At 32.2% G+C, this 20,164-nt stretch overlaps 1 protein-coding gene across 13 annotated transcripts in view; it reads right to left on the minus strand.

Annotated features, from left to right (window-relative positions):
- SDCCAG8 (SHH signaling and ciliogenesis regulator SDCCAG8) overlaps positions 1-20,164 on the minus strand; it is a 117,674-nt gene that overhangs the window by 69,463 nt on the left and 28,047 nt on the right. For all 13 annotated transcript variants that reach the window (XR_015696976.1, XR_015696981.1, XR_015696979.1 and 10 more), the window contains 2 exons: positions 19,984-20,100; positions 12,722-12,864 (listed from right to left, as the gene is read on the minus strand). Coding sequence is in view for 4 of the 13 variants with exons in the window: in XM_014067419.2 (XP_013922894.2) it covers positions 12,722-12,864; positions 19,984-20,100 (260 nt within the window). In the remaining 9 variants the exon portion in view is untranslated. The remainder of the gene's footprint in view (positions 1-12,721; positions 12,865-19,983; positions 20,101-20,164) is intronic.

Here is a 20,164-nt window from a genome sequence, read left to right on the forward strand (position 1 = left end):
TGAATATGGATCAATAACAAGAGATTTGGCCAAAATAAGATAGATGTACTTTGATACTCTTTCTTGCAATTTGAGTTCATGTTACTTCTTGTGTACTACTACATAATGTAAGCACAATATATAAATAAAGGGCACTGGGTATTAGGGAAGAATTCAAGTCAGTTGATTCCCAAAAAGTCATCAAGGTGGTGGTGTGGCCACATATGTATTAGATTCAGAAGAGGACATGTGGTTATATATAGGTGGTGATGAATGCATCCTTGAGCAAGGGGTTGGTTTGCGACGATCTCAAAGAAGTGTTCTACCTTGTCCTCAAGGAATCATCATGGGCCCAGTTCTGATCAATTTTCATCCTGTCTCCAAAGGTATTGAGAATGAGTTTGCAGCTCTAGAATATCTTGGAGAAAATGAATTACCTAGATCTTTCTAGTTAGGTATCAGGCTTGTATGTAGCACTAATGCAACTCTGATTACAACTGGAGATCGGTGGTGGGACTGGGATAGAGTTAGTATATCCTAGCCCTCAATCTTTCAGTGCTTTTGGTATAATTGGTCCTTATATTGCTCTGGAGCAACTTTGCAGATTGAGAATGTAGGAGATGTTGAGGTGATTGGTAGTTCTTCTAGGGCAGTGGTGGGTTGCAGGTGGTACGCCCCAGTACGGGCGTACTGGAGCCTGCCCGGAGCACTGGGTACCATTCCGGTATGGTGCTCTGGAGGGCCCACCTGCCCGCCCGCGCTCCTTACCTGTCTTTAAAGTCTTTGGCGCTTCCACGCACGGCGCATACAGCGCCTGCGCGACACTCCGCTGAGCAGCTGGAGCATCGAGGAGGCGTCTCTGGACAATATGATGCATGTGTGCACTGTGTGCGTGTGCTCCATGCGTCCACTTGGACGCCGCCGGACCCGTTCCAACCATACCAGTTGGAATGGGATCCAGAACCCACCACTGTTCTAGGGGTAATTCCATTCAATGTTGTTAGATAAAATTCTAGCCCTAGAACTCTGCTTTATAGAGTTCCTGAGAACTCTACTTTTCTCTCCATTCCTATATAACACCTACATGAAGCTGCTAGAAACTATTGGAAAGGTTAAATATCACAAATATGGATTTACATCTCTACCACAAGTTAACTGGCTTATGCTATCAACTTTTTTCCCAGTATCTAAAATTTGTGAAGGGCTGGCTGAAGAAAAGCAGGCTTTGTCTACACCCAAGCAAGACTATGAGTCTGGTTTTAGGGACTCATTTCTGGAAAGTTTCCCTATACAGCTTTCAATAGGGTAATATCCCTCCAGACAAGTGCAGTATTAGGGGTTGTCTCAAGACTTGTGGCTGATGCCATAGCAGATGAAAAATTAAATGGTTTAGGATTTTTGAGTATGTTGTGGTTTGGCTGTTCAGTTTTATACTCTCTTGTTGTGTGTTCACTGTTAATCTTGCTTTGACGTCAAAACCGATGTTAGTTTGCCAGAATCACATTTTGAATTAAATACATACATGAGAGTTCATCCAACAATCTTTTGCAATGTTAACATAGGGTCAATTATTGGAAAGAAATTATGTTCCTGTATGAAAAAAAAGTCAGTTATGTTGGATGAAGGTCACCAAAAATAAGTGCAGGGCCTGGAAGTGGAGCAAGCTATGGATGAGGAGCAGACTGCCACGTTATAAATACCCATGTCTTATATTCTACTTGTTATCAAAATGTTTGATAACATTAAATATAAATGTTAGAATTATCCTTGTATCAGGAAGAAACGCTGTATAAAACCCTGAGATATTCTGTTCATTCTTTGTATGTGAAATCATTCCTGAATTTTAATTTATTAAATAATACAGTTAATCAACTCAAAAGTTGTGAGTTTGAAATAGGAATGTGGCTTTCTAATCAACCTAAAATAAGAAAACTACAAACATATTTATTCAAAACTTAATACGAATAAATACATTTTAAATTCATTCTGCCTAAGACAGAGACGCAGGAGCCCCAATGAACTTTTTATGTTTTGTCATGTCTTGATTTTTTTAAACAAAAATATATTAGATTTAATTTAGAATAAGGTTATAAATAAGAGAAAGTCAGAGACATGCAATTATGATAGTTTTTGGACAATATCATGCTTTTTTATAAAAAATATTTCCCATAACCACAGAACAATATTTTGCATAACATTTTGATAGAATTACATATCTAAGTTTGGATTATAAATATATAATTAAAATATGGCATTTCTACTAAAATAGGGCTATAAATTATAAGAAAAACAGAAAAGGAAGCTTGGATAAATCAGATATAATTTATATAAGGACAACCACAAAATTTGTCTAGATATTGAAATATTGAGCTTCATTTCCTTTTACAGAAAGGTTCCCAGCAAAAGGTTGTAGTTAAGGACATATTGCTTGCAATTATGCTCTAACTATAGCAAAAAACATCCAAACTGTAATCTTTAGGTTTCAATCTTATGTTGTATTAAACACTGTGTGTGTGTGTGTGTGTGTGTGTGTGTGTGTGTGTGTGTGTGTGTAATCATTTAGAATTAGATAAGAAATATGTCCTACAAGAAGACTCTAGGGAACAGTTAAGAGGGCCTGCATATCTTAAGATTTTTATGATTCAACAGAAACTGATTTTGAAACTTCCTGAATGTGCTACTCAAAAACCCCATAAGAGAATTCTGGATTAGCACCTGTACCTTAAATATAAATTAATAAACCAGATGCTCCTCAAATGCTCTTCCTATGAACATGTTAACAGTTCTTTAAATCTGTGTTATGTTTATTTTGTTTTAACAGATACCTAAGAGCAAACACAAGAAAAGAAGAAAAATACTGGAGTAAAGAAAGAAAGAAAAGATTTATGACATTGTAGAACTGAATAAGAATTTTCAAAGTAATATTAGATTAATAGAGAATATATATGGAATCTTCTTTCAATTCAGCAGTATAAAGCCATGGTTCAAATCAAGTCAATCAGCACAAGCAGTCAATATAATAATAATAACCAATCAGAACAATTAATAACACTATATAATTTTACAAAGACTATGATAATTATCTTATATTTTAAAGCCTTGTGTTCTTAACTATTCTCAAATGACATAAAGTGCATTGTAGCACAGCCTACCACGCCTCATTTTTTTTCTCTGAGTAACAATTAGACGATGAATAAGATTCTGTATGTTTTATAACATGCTTTTCAGGGGAATGGATTTCTTTCACATTTTGTCAGACTGTGACATTTCTTTGCAAGCAAAGCAAAACTAAGAGACTACTCCGCAGCTAATATCAAAACCTTTTCTTATTATCATCTTGATTTGGCTTGCCTGAACCACAACATTTTTCTAATCATAACTTTTGTGTGTTAACATTACCCAAAATTGACAGACAAAGCACCATTCTTGTCAATTTAAAAAGTGTTTGAAACACTTTATGTTATTTAGAGCAATGGATGAATGGATTTTAATAGCAACTTTCCAACTACACTCACAATTACTGTCATTACGCTAAGTGCTTGATGTCCCACTGTGCAGTTTTGCTTACTGCTTTTTTACCTTCTTCCATGCACACTTTTAGCCACTGACTATACAGCCTTTCAGTGTTTTCTGCCTTTTCCTTTAAATAAACTGGCTCTGGCTCCCTCCATCTGGTTCCCCTTCCGTCAGCAACCCTGCACCTGTTCACACCTCCTCTCCTGTTGGATTCCACTGAACATTTCCTCCTCTGCCAGGGCTATTCTGGCACTCACAACCTTTCTGTCATTCAATCCATCTGTCAGAAGTGAACTTTGTTTACTGCAAGCTTCTGCTTTCTTCTTCAAGATGCAAAGCCCCTCAAGGTCATTGTCAAAAGAACTGTCGGCAGAGATTTAATCCTTAGTAAGAGACAAAGCTGGACAGTTATGCGTTATATATTTTTTCCAATAATGTTGAAGACAATAGCGGAAGAGAAATATAATTTAAAAAATCCTCAAAGATCAAATTCATCGTCTTTCTGTAAAATCTTGTAGTGAGCGTTATTTATTAAGCGAGTTTAGCTGAACAAAAGGGACATGTGACAAACTATGTAGAAGAGAAAATACAGTTTCAGAGAAGGCTAAGATGTAAAGTGGACCAAAGAAAAATAAGGATGAAAATATTAATACAGTTTTTAAAAAGAGAACAAAGCAATATTCATTAACCAAATGCTGATTTTAATGTTACCTTTAAGCTGCAACATAGCTATATTTAAACTGTCATTCATCTATGACTAAGTAGCATATTTTGAAAAAGTAAGGTAAAAATCAATTCACCACTGAGAAATTTTATATATGTTATACAGTTTATGTGATTATCCATATTGCTATTCAAGTTAATAGAAAGAGCAGAGCAGCTAGTTTTGAGACATTTCATACTGTCAGCAGGATCTATTATGCAGGCTTAGTCAAGCATGCATCTGCTTTTCAAAAATTTGTTCCAACAGCCGCATACTATTGAATTATTAACTAATTTCTTTTTTACAAACATTCAAATAAAAACATTTTCAAAATGTTTTCTTGAATAATACCCAAATTTCAAGGTATTTTTCTTCACCTGCTAGAAATGTGTGTTGAAAGAAAAGAATAATTATTTTACTAGTTAACATTTAAAATGGTTATGGAACACAAAATATTGCTTCAGAGTTTTTAAAGTAGAAACTTGTCATTTTCCAAATCTTAAACCAATGACAGATATTACTTGCTTAAATAATAAACATTAAACACATAATTAAATTCCAGCTTTAATATATTGGAAATGAGAAACAAGCTCTTGCCTTTGTAATGATGTGTTTTTTAAATTTTCATTAGTCAAGTACTCATTTAAAGGAATTAAGATATTCATGATCTTCTCAAAAGGTCTACTACACAGCGCCTATCACATTACTTATATCGATAGATGCTTTTAGTTCTTAAATGATGTGCTATGCTGAGAACATGACAAGAGCTAAGATATAATGATACGGACAGGATATAATGAGAACAAGAAATCATACCAGCTGCACTTTTACAAAACGTACACAGATTGCAGGAATGAGAAGGCAATAGTGGGACAGTTGATGTGGCAATCAGGCTGCCATGGAAAAATGCAACAATTGAGCAGGAAAGAAGTCAGCTCCCTGTCATAATTGAAAAGACAAGAGACAGAAGAGAACTAGCAGATGGGAAAGAAAGAAAGAATCATTTGGAGCGGTTTTTTTCTGCTTCTAATTGTTACTTGCCAGGACAAGACATAGTAAAACAATAATGTTTTTCATACATCATAATTCCATAAGATTGATTTTAATGTTTAAAAAGAAATGTTAGGCTTAAAATAATTTAGCAAGTTACTACTTTATAATACAAATGAATAGGAATTTACTTACAAGCTCCAAAAAGCAGTTTCTTCCAATCTAGCAATTTATCCCTTGTAAGGGGAAAAAACATCCCAAGAATGACTTCACTTTATTTATTTTTCTTTTTGTCACTGCAGTAGCTCCATTGATTTGGTGCAGAGTAGTTGGTTTATTTAATATGCATTATCTAATTATGTGCATATTTCCACCTTATTTTATAAAGGTAAATTTAAGTTGGATGTCATAAAATATCAGCACGAAGCATCCAAATATAAAATGTTATTTTTTTTGTTCTGTCAACAAACTAAGACCTAATACACATTTTGTTTTGTTGTTTTCTAATTAAATAGCATGAATAAGCTTATCCAGATTCAATACCCAAAAAAGAGGTAACCAAATATTTATTGTAACAAGTACAAAACATACAATTTTCAGCAATGTGCGTGCATTCAGGAATGTTGGTTTTGTTTAAGAGACCAATGTCAGTATAATCATTGCAAATGATTATATAATCAGTTGTATCTATATAATCAGTTGTATCTATTAATTGTTCTTTCAGGGGGGGAAAATCTAAGCTTGATTATCAAGCTATGTAATTTTCCATCATCTTTAAAGGGGGGGGGGACCCTGAAAATATAGCAACATGTTCACAATTTACTTAGCTGTTATACTTACATATTTCATTTTCACCTAATACTTCATTAATGGCTTTGGAAATATTGTATCGTCAAACAATATATTTTTAAAAGGACAATAAGTGTCTAAGACATTAGATGATAAGAAATCAGCCAAATGACAGATTTTAAAATGCACTGTATTAATTATTACTGCAAGCACTGCCAGAAAACAAGAGATCTGATTTATTCCAAATCGTTTGATAGCTGTCATCATAAAGGAGCGGATATGGGCTAAATAATGGCAGGTAAAATATTCTTTTTTTTGTAATAATGGAAAGTACTTCATTTATATATGTAGAAATTAAATCAGCTACTTCAGAAAGAAACAGTAACCAAGGGGTTTCCCCAGCTTTCCCACAATTCTTGTGAATAGGCTTTGAAAACAGCAAATGTTTATTCCACATCTTGTTGAAAATTACCTTATGTACGACCTTCTTTATAGTACTGGATATAGTTGTGGATGTGTTAGTGAATACATAATACACATAGCTCAGGGGAAAGAAAAAAATGCTTTCAAAATCAATTAAGGAGAACAAATAACAACTTTACATCCACTGCAATGATTCGATAATATGCCGCTACATCAAATAAGAGTATTTTTTCTTGACAGTCCTAAATTAGATGTATCACAGTAATGGATACATAAATAGCATATGTTCTTCTTATCTTCCTATTTTAAATCCCTGTAATATTTGTCCCCTCTCCCCTCCCAGCCAAAATCAAGTCTGTCCATAAAGCTCTGTAAACAGAAAAATAAGTTGAAAAATGGAAAGCGTTTCAATCTTCTTTGTTAAATATCCATTTGTATATCTGCAATTATATATTTCTTTTCAAAGAATTTCATCATTCATCTTGCTAATCTAACCATGATAACTATTCTATGTAACAGGTCCAGATTTAAATTCATTTTTTTCTCATTCAGTTTTCTTTTCAACCTCGTTTTCCCCGCAGATATCAGTAAGACTGCAACCTGTATCCAAGGTACAATGGGGAATAAGCTTCTTTAAATGCCATAAAATTTATTTATCAGAAATTATATGGAATAGTCATGTATTACTGTCTGGTTTGCATTACTGATAATGGTTAGCTAGACTATTCAAATATAAGGTTGACATAAATCGTAGTGCTGAAAAAAAGCAAAATGAATGCCTTCTTTAAAGAGCTTTATATATATATATATATATATATACACATATATATATATATATATATATATATATATATATATATATATATATATATATATATATATATATATATATATATATATATATATATATATATATATATATATATATATATATGAACTGCATTTATTCTAATGTAAGTCACAATCATAATGTTTTGAATGTTTAAGTGATACCAAAATGCTATCTTGTTTGCTTTCATTGATCACAGATAATGTTTCCAGAAGGGCAATGTAGTATGAATGTTCTTTCCTAGCAGGGATTTTCAAGAATTTACAAAGTCAATTCTTCAGCAGATTTGTCCTTTTTATACATTTCTTGTGCTGCAAATTTCTCGGATAAACTGCCCAGTTAACAAAAGTTTGTGTGCGTTTTTGCAGTAAAAAGACATTGCAAGGTCTTTATCAGACCAATGGGCACACCACTGTAAACATCATGGAACTCTGCAGCTATCCTGCAGTTTCCCTCTCTGTGGTCAGTCTTCCCAGCTGCCCTATCTGTTACTGTCTGATTAGTTCTGCTAAGGAGCTCCTCCCCTGCCAGCTTTCAGTGCCATCTGTTCTACACAAGATGGCTGCTGCCCAGCAACCTAACACTGCCCTCCTACCTGGCACCCGGCTACCATCCTTACCCCAAAGTGCTAACACAGGTTCTCACTGCTGGCAGAGTCAGGATTTCATTACTACTACTTTGACAAGTGCAGGGTTGTTTGTAATTTCTCTTTTATCCTGATTTTGATTGTACAACCACCTCCCACTGATTCAGTTTGCTTCAGTTTTGTTGCTCACAGATTTTACTCTCCACATTAATCTCCCTCTGGCATGTTACTGCATCTGTTCCCTTTTTTATTATTAATTTTCAAATTCCCACCATTTTTGACAAAAAGGAGGTAATCTACACTCTGCTTCTGCCCATTTCATTTTCTTTAATTTGGAAGATAAGTATGAAAGCATGCCAAAGAAGTTAATTCTCCGTTAACAGTTTATTTTCTGGCATCTCACTGCCTTTGTATATGAAAAACAGATAGGAATAAATGTTGACTAAACCACAAATGATCCTAAATTTAATGAAAAATAAACATATAAAAACAGGAGCTAAAGAATTGATTATGCATGTTATCTTATTTCAGGCTTTTATATTTCCTTTTAATTATAAAATTCCAGGTAATATATGGGAAATTAAACTTTAAAATTCTCACCCGTTAAATACAAATTTCAATTCATATGAGCAGTTACTAATTATAGTTTGATGTGACTACTCATTTCATATTTTGTAAATTAAAACATTCTAGATCTTTCTATTTTTGCATATATAAATATACACCATTTATATGCATACAAATCTTTACCCCACAAAGAAAAAATTTAACAGAAGAAGAGTAGAAGAGACATGTTTTTTTAAAATCAATAGACTATAATACCTCAATACTTGTCATATATGTTGCGTAAAAAGATCCTTTTTTCTAGTAAGAATAGTATCAATGTCATACTGAAACATTAAAAAGTATAAACAATTCAACTACGTTCCAAAAACCTATTAGAGTGATAGACTTAATTTATGTATCTTATTTATTATACATGGACTTCAATGAATGTTAATGAAGCTATGGAAAATGTGCTAGGGGCTACAAGAAGTGCTAATAAACAGTAGGTTTTTGAAGCTAAAAAGGTTCTGATAATCATTATATGCCCTTTCAACAATATCTTCCAAAGATATGGTTTCCAAAAGTTATTCTTCTACTTATCAGTTATTGATTACATATCTATCAGTCCTCCTAGTGAAAACTACCAATGCCAACAAATATTAGTAAAGATATATAGAATAATTTGGCTCCGCAGGGAAAGCATTTCTAACCCCTTAATAACAGGTATACCCCACACGAGGTGGAGGGAAGAGGGGCTTTAGAGAGACAGCAACATTTCAGGCTGCTACCTAACAGATTTCCCCATAAAGGATGCATTGGAACTTCCTTTTTCTTTGCAGTCTCCAGCTGAATACTGCCCATTTTCAAATTCACTCTTTCTTTTGCCAGATTCTCCACCCACAGCAAATGTGGGTTTATTCTATTCAGTTTTCAGAGTTCATCTGCTTAGTGACAGACAGACAGAAAGACAGACAGATGAATGAGCAGACAAGCATTCTGAGCCCTTTACAAATGTTTTGCCCAACTTTCCACTGAGCTTGGAAAGAAAAAAAGAAGTAGGTAAAAGCAGGCTGAGGGTTTGTCAAAATCAATGCAAACTATTTTTTTTAAAAAGAATTAAGAATATAGTTCATGATCCAAAGAATTTTTCATCCGTAGTGGAAGATTTGATTATTTCTCTTCCCTGTTGCAGCAAGTCAACTCTTCAAAATTTGCTCTGCAAAACGACTTTAGTAAACCATGAAAGTAGATAACAACAAAGAAAAGGAAGGCTACAAAAAATTAACCAATCATATTGCACTTATAGATGTTTTTACTAGTTCATTTTGTCAGCAGAATACTGGCTTTTAAATACAACTCCGTGTTTTCTCGCATAGTAAAGTTCAATTTTGAAGTCCTAAATATCAGTGAAACCCGCTGTGTCAGCATTAACACCTGTACCACACAAGAAGAGATTGATAATGCTGCAATTTTACAATGCCAAAAATATGTACTGAAGTGATCTATATATGGCATTTTCTACCATATATGAATCATCCAGGGAAGAATGGGCTGTTTTACATATTATAAGTATCCATGTGATCAGCACAAAAATCAATAAAAAGGGAGGGGGAAAGCAACTAGTGAAATAAAGGAAAATAACAGTAACAAAATACTGTATTATGTTATTTATAGGACATTATTTCTTCTTATTTTTGAACCATTAAATTACAGCCAAAATATTGTTGATCAATCATCCCAAGAGCCAATTTCATAAACAGAAAGCAAACTCATCTATCTTTCTAACACTGTAGAATACTATTTTTGCTGCTTCCATGCTTGATAACTCCATCACTTTTCATATCCTACTCACATATATTAACAGTATCAAACTTTATAATATCATACAAATTAAATGGATTCTAAACCAACAATAAATAATAATGAGACAACAAACGCCCCTTACCCATTCCATACCTTAAACATGATGTTTTTAAATATTCTCTGGACTACCCACTGAATGTGAAAAAGAATATTTTACCCCATTTTAAGTTGCATTTTTACAATTAGCTAGACTATGCACAAAAATGTAGGATATAACAATACATATGAATAATTAAATAGGCTAAACTTACAGAGAAGCAAGAATTTTAAGCTGTTTAATGGTTTTTACCACCTTGTATGCAATGTTTGAGCTTAGTAGCACAAAATATAAATTCTTTATTGAAATAGAATACCTGTATTTATTTATAAATGTACTTTCTGCATCTTGGAAAGTAAAAGCTGGAAGAATGTGGTGACGTATATTCTAAATATGTACCTATTTTATTACTTACCTTGAAAAAATGCATTTTCATAAATTAATATGCCATGAATATTTTGGGTGGTCAGATTTGTATTTTTTATGTTAAAAAAATCCAATAGGACATATATCACCAGGTGAGCAGAGCAAAAACAAATATATGTTATTTAAGGGGCTGGGACATTTAAGGGTATAAATATATCAAGTGTTCAAACCTTACTTTGTCTCTCCCCACAAATCTTATTTTGCTATCAAATCTTATTGGCATGATCTAGGGTGTTCTGGAGGCTAGTAGTTTACTACTCCAGATTGAATATGTAAAGAAATCTACATAATTGCCAACAATTTAAACAACTGTACTTATATGTGATGATATGTTATGAATAAGAAAGAATCCAATTCTTCAATGCAATTATATTATAAATTGAGGCAAATCGGTTATTGGAAACTATAGATAGGAAGCTAATCAAATTATAAATATCACTCACTTTTTCCTCACAGCAATAAGGAAAATATAAAAATATAATTTAGTAAATGTTGTGACATTGTTACAGAAAAATGAATGAGAGAAAATAAGATACAACATAAAAAGAATATAGTAGAAGTGAATAATATATATATAGTAGAAGTGAATAAAAAACAGAATTAGAGCATGGGGGAAGTGACTATTGATACCAAAAATGCAAAAAGACTATCTGAAATTTGAACTCCCTCTCACTCCATATTGTTACAAAGTTACAAATCAGAAAATCCAGAAAATAGAACAAAATAACTATATGACTTAAACAATCAGCATGGAAATATATAGTCTGTTGTTAAACCTCTCCACCTATCAAATTTCTAAATGAAATATCCAATATGATCAATATCTGCAATGAAATTCTGCAGAGTGAATGGCACCAGATAATACAACATTAAAATAGTGTTTAATCATTAAATTGGACAAATTTAAGTCACTTATTATTGGGAGATTTTATTTAATTAGGCTGTTGGTATCATTATTAAAAGTGTGGAAGTTTTTCAGGAAATCTATCTACACTTTGGATTTTCTCCAAGACACCACACAGCTTCAAAACTTGTATGATTAGCCTTAGGAAGGAAACTGGTAAACCATTTGGTAAACTATCACAACAAATCATTATAAAAGAAGTCCTGCAAAATCCAAACTTTTGCTATCTTACAACTTACCCAAAACTTTTTTCAAGTTCATTAACCTCTAGCATATTTGTTCTTCAAATACAGACTGTGAGAAAAGTGTTTTTTTCCCCATCTGCTCCTGGCCCATAATCTATATTTACACCATTTTTTTAAAAAAAAGAGTATGATATGATAATTTAAGAGCGATACTACAATTACCCAAGTGAACCACCTTTATTCATGTGCACATGTATATAATTGCACACTACATATGTACACCCCACCTAATAAAATCATAAACTGGAATGCTTTTTAAAATACTTTTAATTATAATATAATATGTAGCTTTTATGTATTTAACCCCACCCAAATAAAAATTAGTTCATGCTTAATATTAAAATTCAACTGTTTAAAAAAATGATAGAATAACTCTGTTCAGCAGGGCCAGTCATGAAGAAGATAAATACAATTATATTTTAAAATATTATTATTTATTGAACTACTTGTTCACCATACATTTTAAGCCAGTTTATTTGTTTATCACTACTTTTTAGCCAGTTTTAAATGATTTATGTATCATAAATATTTTTAAGATTATGCACAAAATTATTAGGAAAATTGGGGCTATTTTTCACTTGTACCTATATGAAATTGACAAACATTCAGCTATTCCCTAAAACAGTTATAATTGTAGAATAATTGGTGTTGTGTGTAACTTTTACTGACTACAAATTAAGTAAAAATCCCTTTAAAGAACAGGGCAGAAGGAAACAGATTAGTACATTTACGGTTATCACACTTTCCTTTTTTTCCATTATACATTCACTTCTAAACTGCCTCAAAGCTAGACATTTAATTTGTAACAACTGTGGATAAGCAAATGACAAAACATGGAAATGTGAAATTGAAACTGGTATTAAGAACAAAAAAGATAAATGGTACCTGAGAAAATGCAGTTGTTGCTCAGCTTTGCCCAGCAATTCTGTTAGTTTCAGACATTCCTCCTTAGCTTTTGCAGTATCCTGCTGTGCTTGTTCTAAGCGCTGTTTGTTTTCATGAAGCAATACTTGTAATTTCTCAATTTGCTTTAAATACAAAGAGGAGGGCAGGAAATGTAGATAACATTAATTGAACATAATAAAGGAAGTTAGAAAACTCACAAATACCAGAAGAAGTTTAACATGTTAGGTATTTATTTTTTGGATAAAACAAAAGTTGAGAAACAATATTTATTATATTATGTTTACATCATACTTTTCCTCAATTCTACAATCATAACATTGGTTACATTTTTTTGAATCATATTTAACAAAAAAATGCAGAATGCTCCACCAATCACTCAGATTGCAATACTGCAGCTACACTTAATTTTTACTTTTTACTGCAGAATATAATGAGGCAATATAAGATACTATTCTATCTTTAGTTCATGACTACAAGATATTAACTCTTTCAATTTTTCCCTGTTCCTTCCTGATATTCTAAGCTCAAAATATATTTTAAAGAAATCTAATAAGCATTTTTGCAAATGAAAAATAAACAGAATTTGACAACTATCAACTAATGCCAAGACAATCTCAAAATTTCACAGTATAGGCATAAATATAAGTTCCTATAATTTTCTCAGGGAAAATAACTAAAGAAAACAGATGGGCTTTATACTATCCCTCAAGTGAAATCAACTCAGGTTATGCTTGTCCAACAATAAGTGAATTACAACATAGAGGGACTATGTTGAAAATAGTATCTCTCTACCTGCCAGATGTTTTGAGTCCAGAATTTAAGGTAATATTTTATCTGTTAATCTTCACTGCATTCAAAATTCAAACAGCTTCTTTAGAATTGTTATATTGCAGAGTAAAAAAAAAGTAATACCCCCTTCACATTACTTTTAGCTAGATATAATGAAGAACTGTGTATTATATTTTGAGTATTATGCTTGATCATAGACTTCTTAGCTGCTGCCATATTTGGCATTTAAAAAAAATGTTACTTTAGCTTGTTCTACAATTCATATACATGTAAACAACTATTGAGGTTAACAACAAAAATAAATGTTACTTCTTATACCATCTCATAGCCTTTTGACAAAGATCCTGGGTAAAAACAATGCTAGTAAATAGCATAAGAAAGCTTTTTAGAGCCTTAGCAAGCAGGTCCAATCTGGATTTAATATCTCTGGATTTATTATCACTAAAGTTATGTAGAAAAATAAAATGAAAAATTGTTGAAAAGCATTATTAACTAGGCATTATTATCTTTTTATATTGTCATTGTGTTAATTACCTCAAATTTGGCAAATCAATATATTCTTTGTAAGTTATATTTCTTTTAAACCATGATAAATTTGATAATAGTATAGAAACATTAAAATATTGATACAAACAGTATAAAAGGAGGGATGACTTCCAGAATAAAAACAACTTAACTTATTGGTGTGCTATTTCAAGTTCAAACTCTCTCTATTTCAATATCTACCTACCTACCTATCGGGGTGGATGTATAGACAGATATAAACATATAGATATACCAATGAATTAACATTAGCAAATTATCTGCTATATTTATTACTAAGCAACATTTAGTAATAGGAAGTGTAGGGCAAAGAATGGAAGAGAGAATTAAGGAAACTAATTGATCATAGCTAGTCTAGTCTTTATTGAAGGAAGATGAGTTTTTAAAATATTTTTATTGTTTTGCTTTTAAATCTGCTACTGATTAATCTTACTCTTTAATTTTAACCTCCACTAAAATAGAGTTTATACTAGAATGTAAATCAATTAAGCCAATGTTTTGAAAAATGTATTTATTTTAAATTAATTAATTAGAAATTATAAATGATTTTGTTCAAATTTTAAAACCAAAAAAATATATTGATACCTGTTTTTTTCTCTTTCACTCTTACATGAATATATATATATATATATATATATATATATATATATATATATATATATATATATATATATATATATATATTCATAAGTACTAACAAAAGAAGATTGTATGTTCTGCTCATTTTTTGACTACATAAGTGCTTAGGAAGATAAAAATATCTTCCACAACTTTTGAAATATGGATTTGGATAATTGATTTTAAGAAACCAAATAAGATATTTAATCTTATCAAAATGAAATCTATTATTCCAAATGTTCTATCCCACATTTACTTACTTTTCATAATTATTAAACAACTTTCAAACCCCTTCTATGAATAATAATATCATGTAAGAAGGCATTGGTTGTTAAATGTCTATGGAGATTTTCAGTCATCCAGGTCATGGTTGTTCCAAAGGTGCTTTTTTCAAGAGGCAACTGGACTTTCTGGTTTTTCTTCAAAGACATTTCACTTCCCATCCAAGGAGCTCTTACTTCAGCTGAAGAAGCTTCTTGGATGAGAAGAGAAACGTATTCGAAGAAAAACCAAAAAGCCCAGTTGCTCTTGAAAAAAGCACCTTTGGGACACTGGCTGTTAAGTCCAGGAATTCCTCAGTGTCTCACTTTTAGGAAGAATCTAGACCAATTATCTTGACTGAGACAATTTATGACTGCTTGTGATGGTTTTCTGGACCAAAGGATTAAAACAACTATAGTGTATTTTCTTGAACAAGTGTCGTGCCAATCACAAGAATTCAAGCTAGTGATTGCAACATAATAGCAAATATTATGGCATATTAGAGTGCATATTAGAGAGTGCAGAGAAGAGCAGCAAAGGTGATAAGGGGTCTTGTGGCTACATCATGTAATAAAACAGCTAAAGGAACTGGGTGTGGTTAATCTAATGAAGAGAAGGCTCAGGGAAGACATGATAACAGTCTTAGTTGAAGGGTTACCACAGGGAAGACAGTAGTATTCTCTATAGCACCTGATGGCAGCAAGTAATGGATTGAAGCTCTCAGAGATATTCAACCTGTAAATAAGAAGGAATTTTCTGACAGTAAGAATGATGCTCCATTGCTGGAAGTTTTCAAGAAAAGATTAGGTAACTATTTGTCCAGGATGGTATAAGAACTTCTGCCTTGGGAAGGGAATTGGACTAGAAGACCTCCAGTGTCCCTTCCAGCCCTATGATTCTATGATTATCTAAATTTCAAGTCTAAATTTGGCAGACAGTTTCCTTAGTTGTCTTGATGGATAATCTGAGCTGGAATTTGTTAATTCAACCATATTTTGCTCTGTTCAAGTTTGAAATCTGTGGTAGCACATTATAACAGTTTCATACTTAATAGATGACTCATTTTGAAAAGTAGTAGTAGAAGACTATTTGTTTATTCATATCATTTATGTTAAATGGATCTTTACATAATTTTTCCTCATTGCTATATTCTAGTACAGATAGTCATCATTTAGTGATTGTTTGGCAACTGTTCATAGTTACAATGGTGATGAAAAAGAAACTTTACAAACAAACGTTTAATATTTATGATCTTTTCAGGTCTGTAAAGCTGAAATAAGATAATAAGCACAGCTGCAGTTTTACTTATCAGCCACTTTGCTTAATGACCAAGTTATCAGTCCCAATTGTGATCACTAAATAAGGACCTTTACATATAAAAATAGCTGAGCGAATTAGGTATCATTAGTATGCAGATAACATGAACTTATACAGGTCCATCGAGCCTGGGATCAGAATAGGACTGGATCAAAGCCAAATCACGGAATTGAATTTAGTTAAGATGAGGTGTCTACATCTGACAATATATAAAGAATGAACTAATGTACCAATTTACATTTTTAGAACCCCCCTTCATTTTTGATAATGGAAAATCTTTTGGCAATTTCAGGTGTTGCGGATATAATCTCAGTTAGCAAAACCAACTAACCTCAATAATTTTGACTCTTAATCTCCAGATTAGATTACTATAATATATAGACTTTGCAAAAAAATTGAAAACTGAAATTAGCAAAAGGTACAGATGTAAATATGCTAAATGTATATTGCTCAGGTAAAATAATTTCTGAACTCTGGGTCTATTTCAAAATATTAATGCTAAATCCTAAAACCCTTTATGAGTTGGGAGTGGAGAACTATTCAAATGTCGTTGTCTATTTGCTAAAATGATCTCTACACAATGACACTGACTGAAGTAGACAGTAATTCTCTTCAGTTCTTTTGATTAATTAATTAATTCACTTCACTCTGGATAAACCTTTTCCAGCTTTCTGAAAATTGTAACCTTTTTTATTATAGAAGAAACTTAAGATTCCATAATAAAAGGCTTGGAAATATTCACCTCTAAAATATCTTGAAGTCTGGATTCCTTGTAGGTTCACCCTGACTGCAAACCCCCATAGGAAAAAAAATAAAGTTGAGCTTGCCTACATGATCAAGGAGATATCACCATCTTCAAGCTGATGAATGTTTTAAATGAGGAGGAAGGTTTCTTTGGTCATACTTTGTTGGACAAAGTCCGGTATCTAGATCTTAGTTTTTTCAGCAAGACCTATTTTGGAACTACTTATAATTCATGGTTCAGATATATAAAACCTATTCAGGCTAAACCCAAGAAAGTCTTTAAAATTATATTAGCTGAGGATTTAGAAAGATTATAGTCACATGCAAACAATAGAAATAATTAAAAACAGAGAAGGTCTGGGCTGCAGAGGTCTGAATTGTTTTACATGGAGTCCCTGAGTACTTTGTCCTAAACAGGCTGGTCCTATTGCAGGGCAGATACTTCAAGCTGCAAATACAAAGGGGCAAGCAGCTGAAATAAGGCATTGGAAAACACTATTGTTCTGTTGCTGTATCAGCTCTTCTTACATATAATGTAAACTCTTCTTACATGTAATGAGGGGCACTGTTCCATTTCTGTTTTGAAATTAAAAATTCAACTTTGTTGCAGGGAGAAAAATGTTTTACCATTCTTGCAAGGATCTTCGAATAGTTAGGACCAGCACAGCCAACTGAGCAGTGATATAGTTTGATCTTTCAATTAAGATCAAACTATATCACTGCTCAGTTGGCTGTGCTGGTCCTAAATATTCGAAGAACCTTGCAAGAATGGTAAAACATTTCAAAAACATCCCAGATCAATGAACTGAGGGTAGCTGATGCCATTCTGCATCTCCCTAGAGTATTTCCAACGTGCAAAACTATAGATATGTTTAGTTCCATTTTATCCATTCTTCTCAGAATTAAAGTTTATACATGTTACAATAAAAGAAAAAAAAAGAAAGAAGTATAGTGACTGTAAATAAAGACAAAAATATGTTTTGGCAACATTATACCATTTTATGTTTTAGATGGAAATACTAGATGTCATTTCTTTTGTTGTAAATGGCTTTCCATGGACTTCCATTACTTCTGCCTAGATTGCCAATTATTAATATAATGCATTCCAAATGGAGTTTACTTTAGAGAGGCTTTGAAAATTCTAATTGGTACAGAATGTGACAGCTTTTTAAAGATAAATACGAACATGCTATAAATTTCTCCTAATTATGCATTTTTCATCATTTTCTTTTCACCAAACATTGGGAAAATGGATATGCATGCAAAAAGATGTTCATGCCCACTTCAACCAAGGAATGAAGAAATGCAACAGAACAAGCCTTACTTCAAAACATATAACAAACTTTTGGGGAGTTGAGACAAATCCAGTCATTTTTACTAGAAAATTATTTATGTCACACCTAAACCATATTTTACCAAATGCTGTTTTAAAGGACAATGGACAGGATCCTTTTCCATATCAATAGGGCCCTGTTTTTCCTCTCCTCATAATGCCGAGGCATTTAGGAAAATCATTAGAATATTCAATAAATATGAAGAGCAATAATTAGTATTCCCATTTAATCTTCGCTTTATTTCTTATTTTGGATATCTAACACATCTGAAACAGTAATATCAGTGCATGACATGCACAGCCTTCGACATTCCATTATGATGCCTATATATTACCTGTGTGCACTATGCAGCACTCTATACAATGTGAACATAACATGTCCTACTGTATACAGTATATTTATTATCATTACCACTTGCTGATAATACAATGGCCTGAAAAAGAAATGCTTCAATTGTTAACTTGTAACTGTTTTTTTAATCTTTCATCCAAAAATTAATCAGTATGTTTGCATGCCATTCAAATGTGTTTCTCATATTTCTAAAACTATTCACTTTATCTTAATAAAGAAGATTAAACTGTTTTATTTGTGCCCCACTAGGCCTTGTGGAGATTTTGACAAACTTCTGAAATACTGTACTGGTTTGAAGTGACTGCTCCTTTAGCTTGTATCTTAGTTCTGCTTGATGCATTCAATTTTAACTAACCCACTCTTGCAATCCATTTCAGCCCCACCACAAAGATTTTGGGGAAATCTTCTAGAAGACTATGGGAAAGCTTTTAGAAGCCTATGCTATGTAGTAAGTTGCAGTAAGCAGTAAAATGCCTGAATATTGTATGCTCTCATTTGGGTGATTTGAATGTGCTTGCTACTGGACACAGCTCAAAGTAAGAATCCAAAAACACTGTTGGAGAGAAAAGAAAAGATCCTGCTTTGTAGTTTAATTTCATTTCATAAATACTACAAAAGGTGTAAAAGAACAATGGCTGTTTTAAATGATAATAATATGATTATTTTGAAAATAAAGTAATTCAAACAATTAAATATTCCATTCTCTTTATTAAATCACATTTCCTTTTTGAGTGAATATCTCCGAGTTTCTTTTCTGTATAGATGTTATGCTTAATACAGGGGTCCATAAGTTTCACTACAAATGTATACGGAGTTCAACTTTTTCATGTATAACTAGTTTATCCCAATATTAATTCTTTGTATGAGACAGCAAACAAGAAAGTCTTGAAAATATCTGATATTAATCAGCAATTGTCTAATTTAGAATTACTAACTTTAGAATACAAAAATAAAATTTACTTAATGCTTTTAGAATGCAAAATGTTCAGAAATTGGTTAGATATACTGTGTTATTTTTTTACATACAACAAATGATTAAGTTAATATCACAGAATAGATATATACACATAGACAATGTCTGTTCATGCATACGTCAAAAAGTATGTTAAGATTGGAGGGGAAAAATCTCTTATAATAAAACATTGTATTAGTATTAAATATAATAAATTAATTTATTCTCATAAGGACCCTCTCAAAATACTTATTAGGAAGGAAAGTCCCATTTTTCTACAAATATAGAGAATTTGTAAATATAGAGAGCTTTGATAGAGTATTCTCTCTTACCTGATCTTTAATTTCAAGTTCCCTTATTGTTTTTGTCCTATACTCCCTGTGCTCCTTTTCGGCTTCATCCTTCTTCATTTTGGTCTGATTCAATTCGTAATGTATTTCTCCACACACCTGTTAGTTCAAAAAGATAACATCCTGCAGTTTCAGGACTCCACAAAGTAATATTTGTTTAGAG

This window comes from Thamnophis sirtalis, unplaced genomic scaffold, assembly GCF_051295495.1.
Source record: "Thamnophis sirtalis isolate CommonGarterSnake01/CBP01778 unplaced genomic scaffold, rThaSir2_p1.2 scaffold_6, whole genome shotgun sequence".
NCBI classification, from domain to species: domain Eukaryota; kingdom Metazoa; phylum Chordata; class Lepidosauria; order Squamata; family Natricidae; genus Thamnophis; species Thamnophis sirtalis.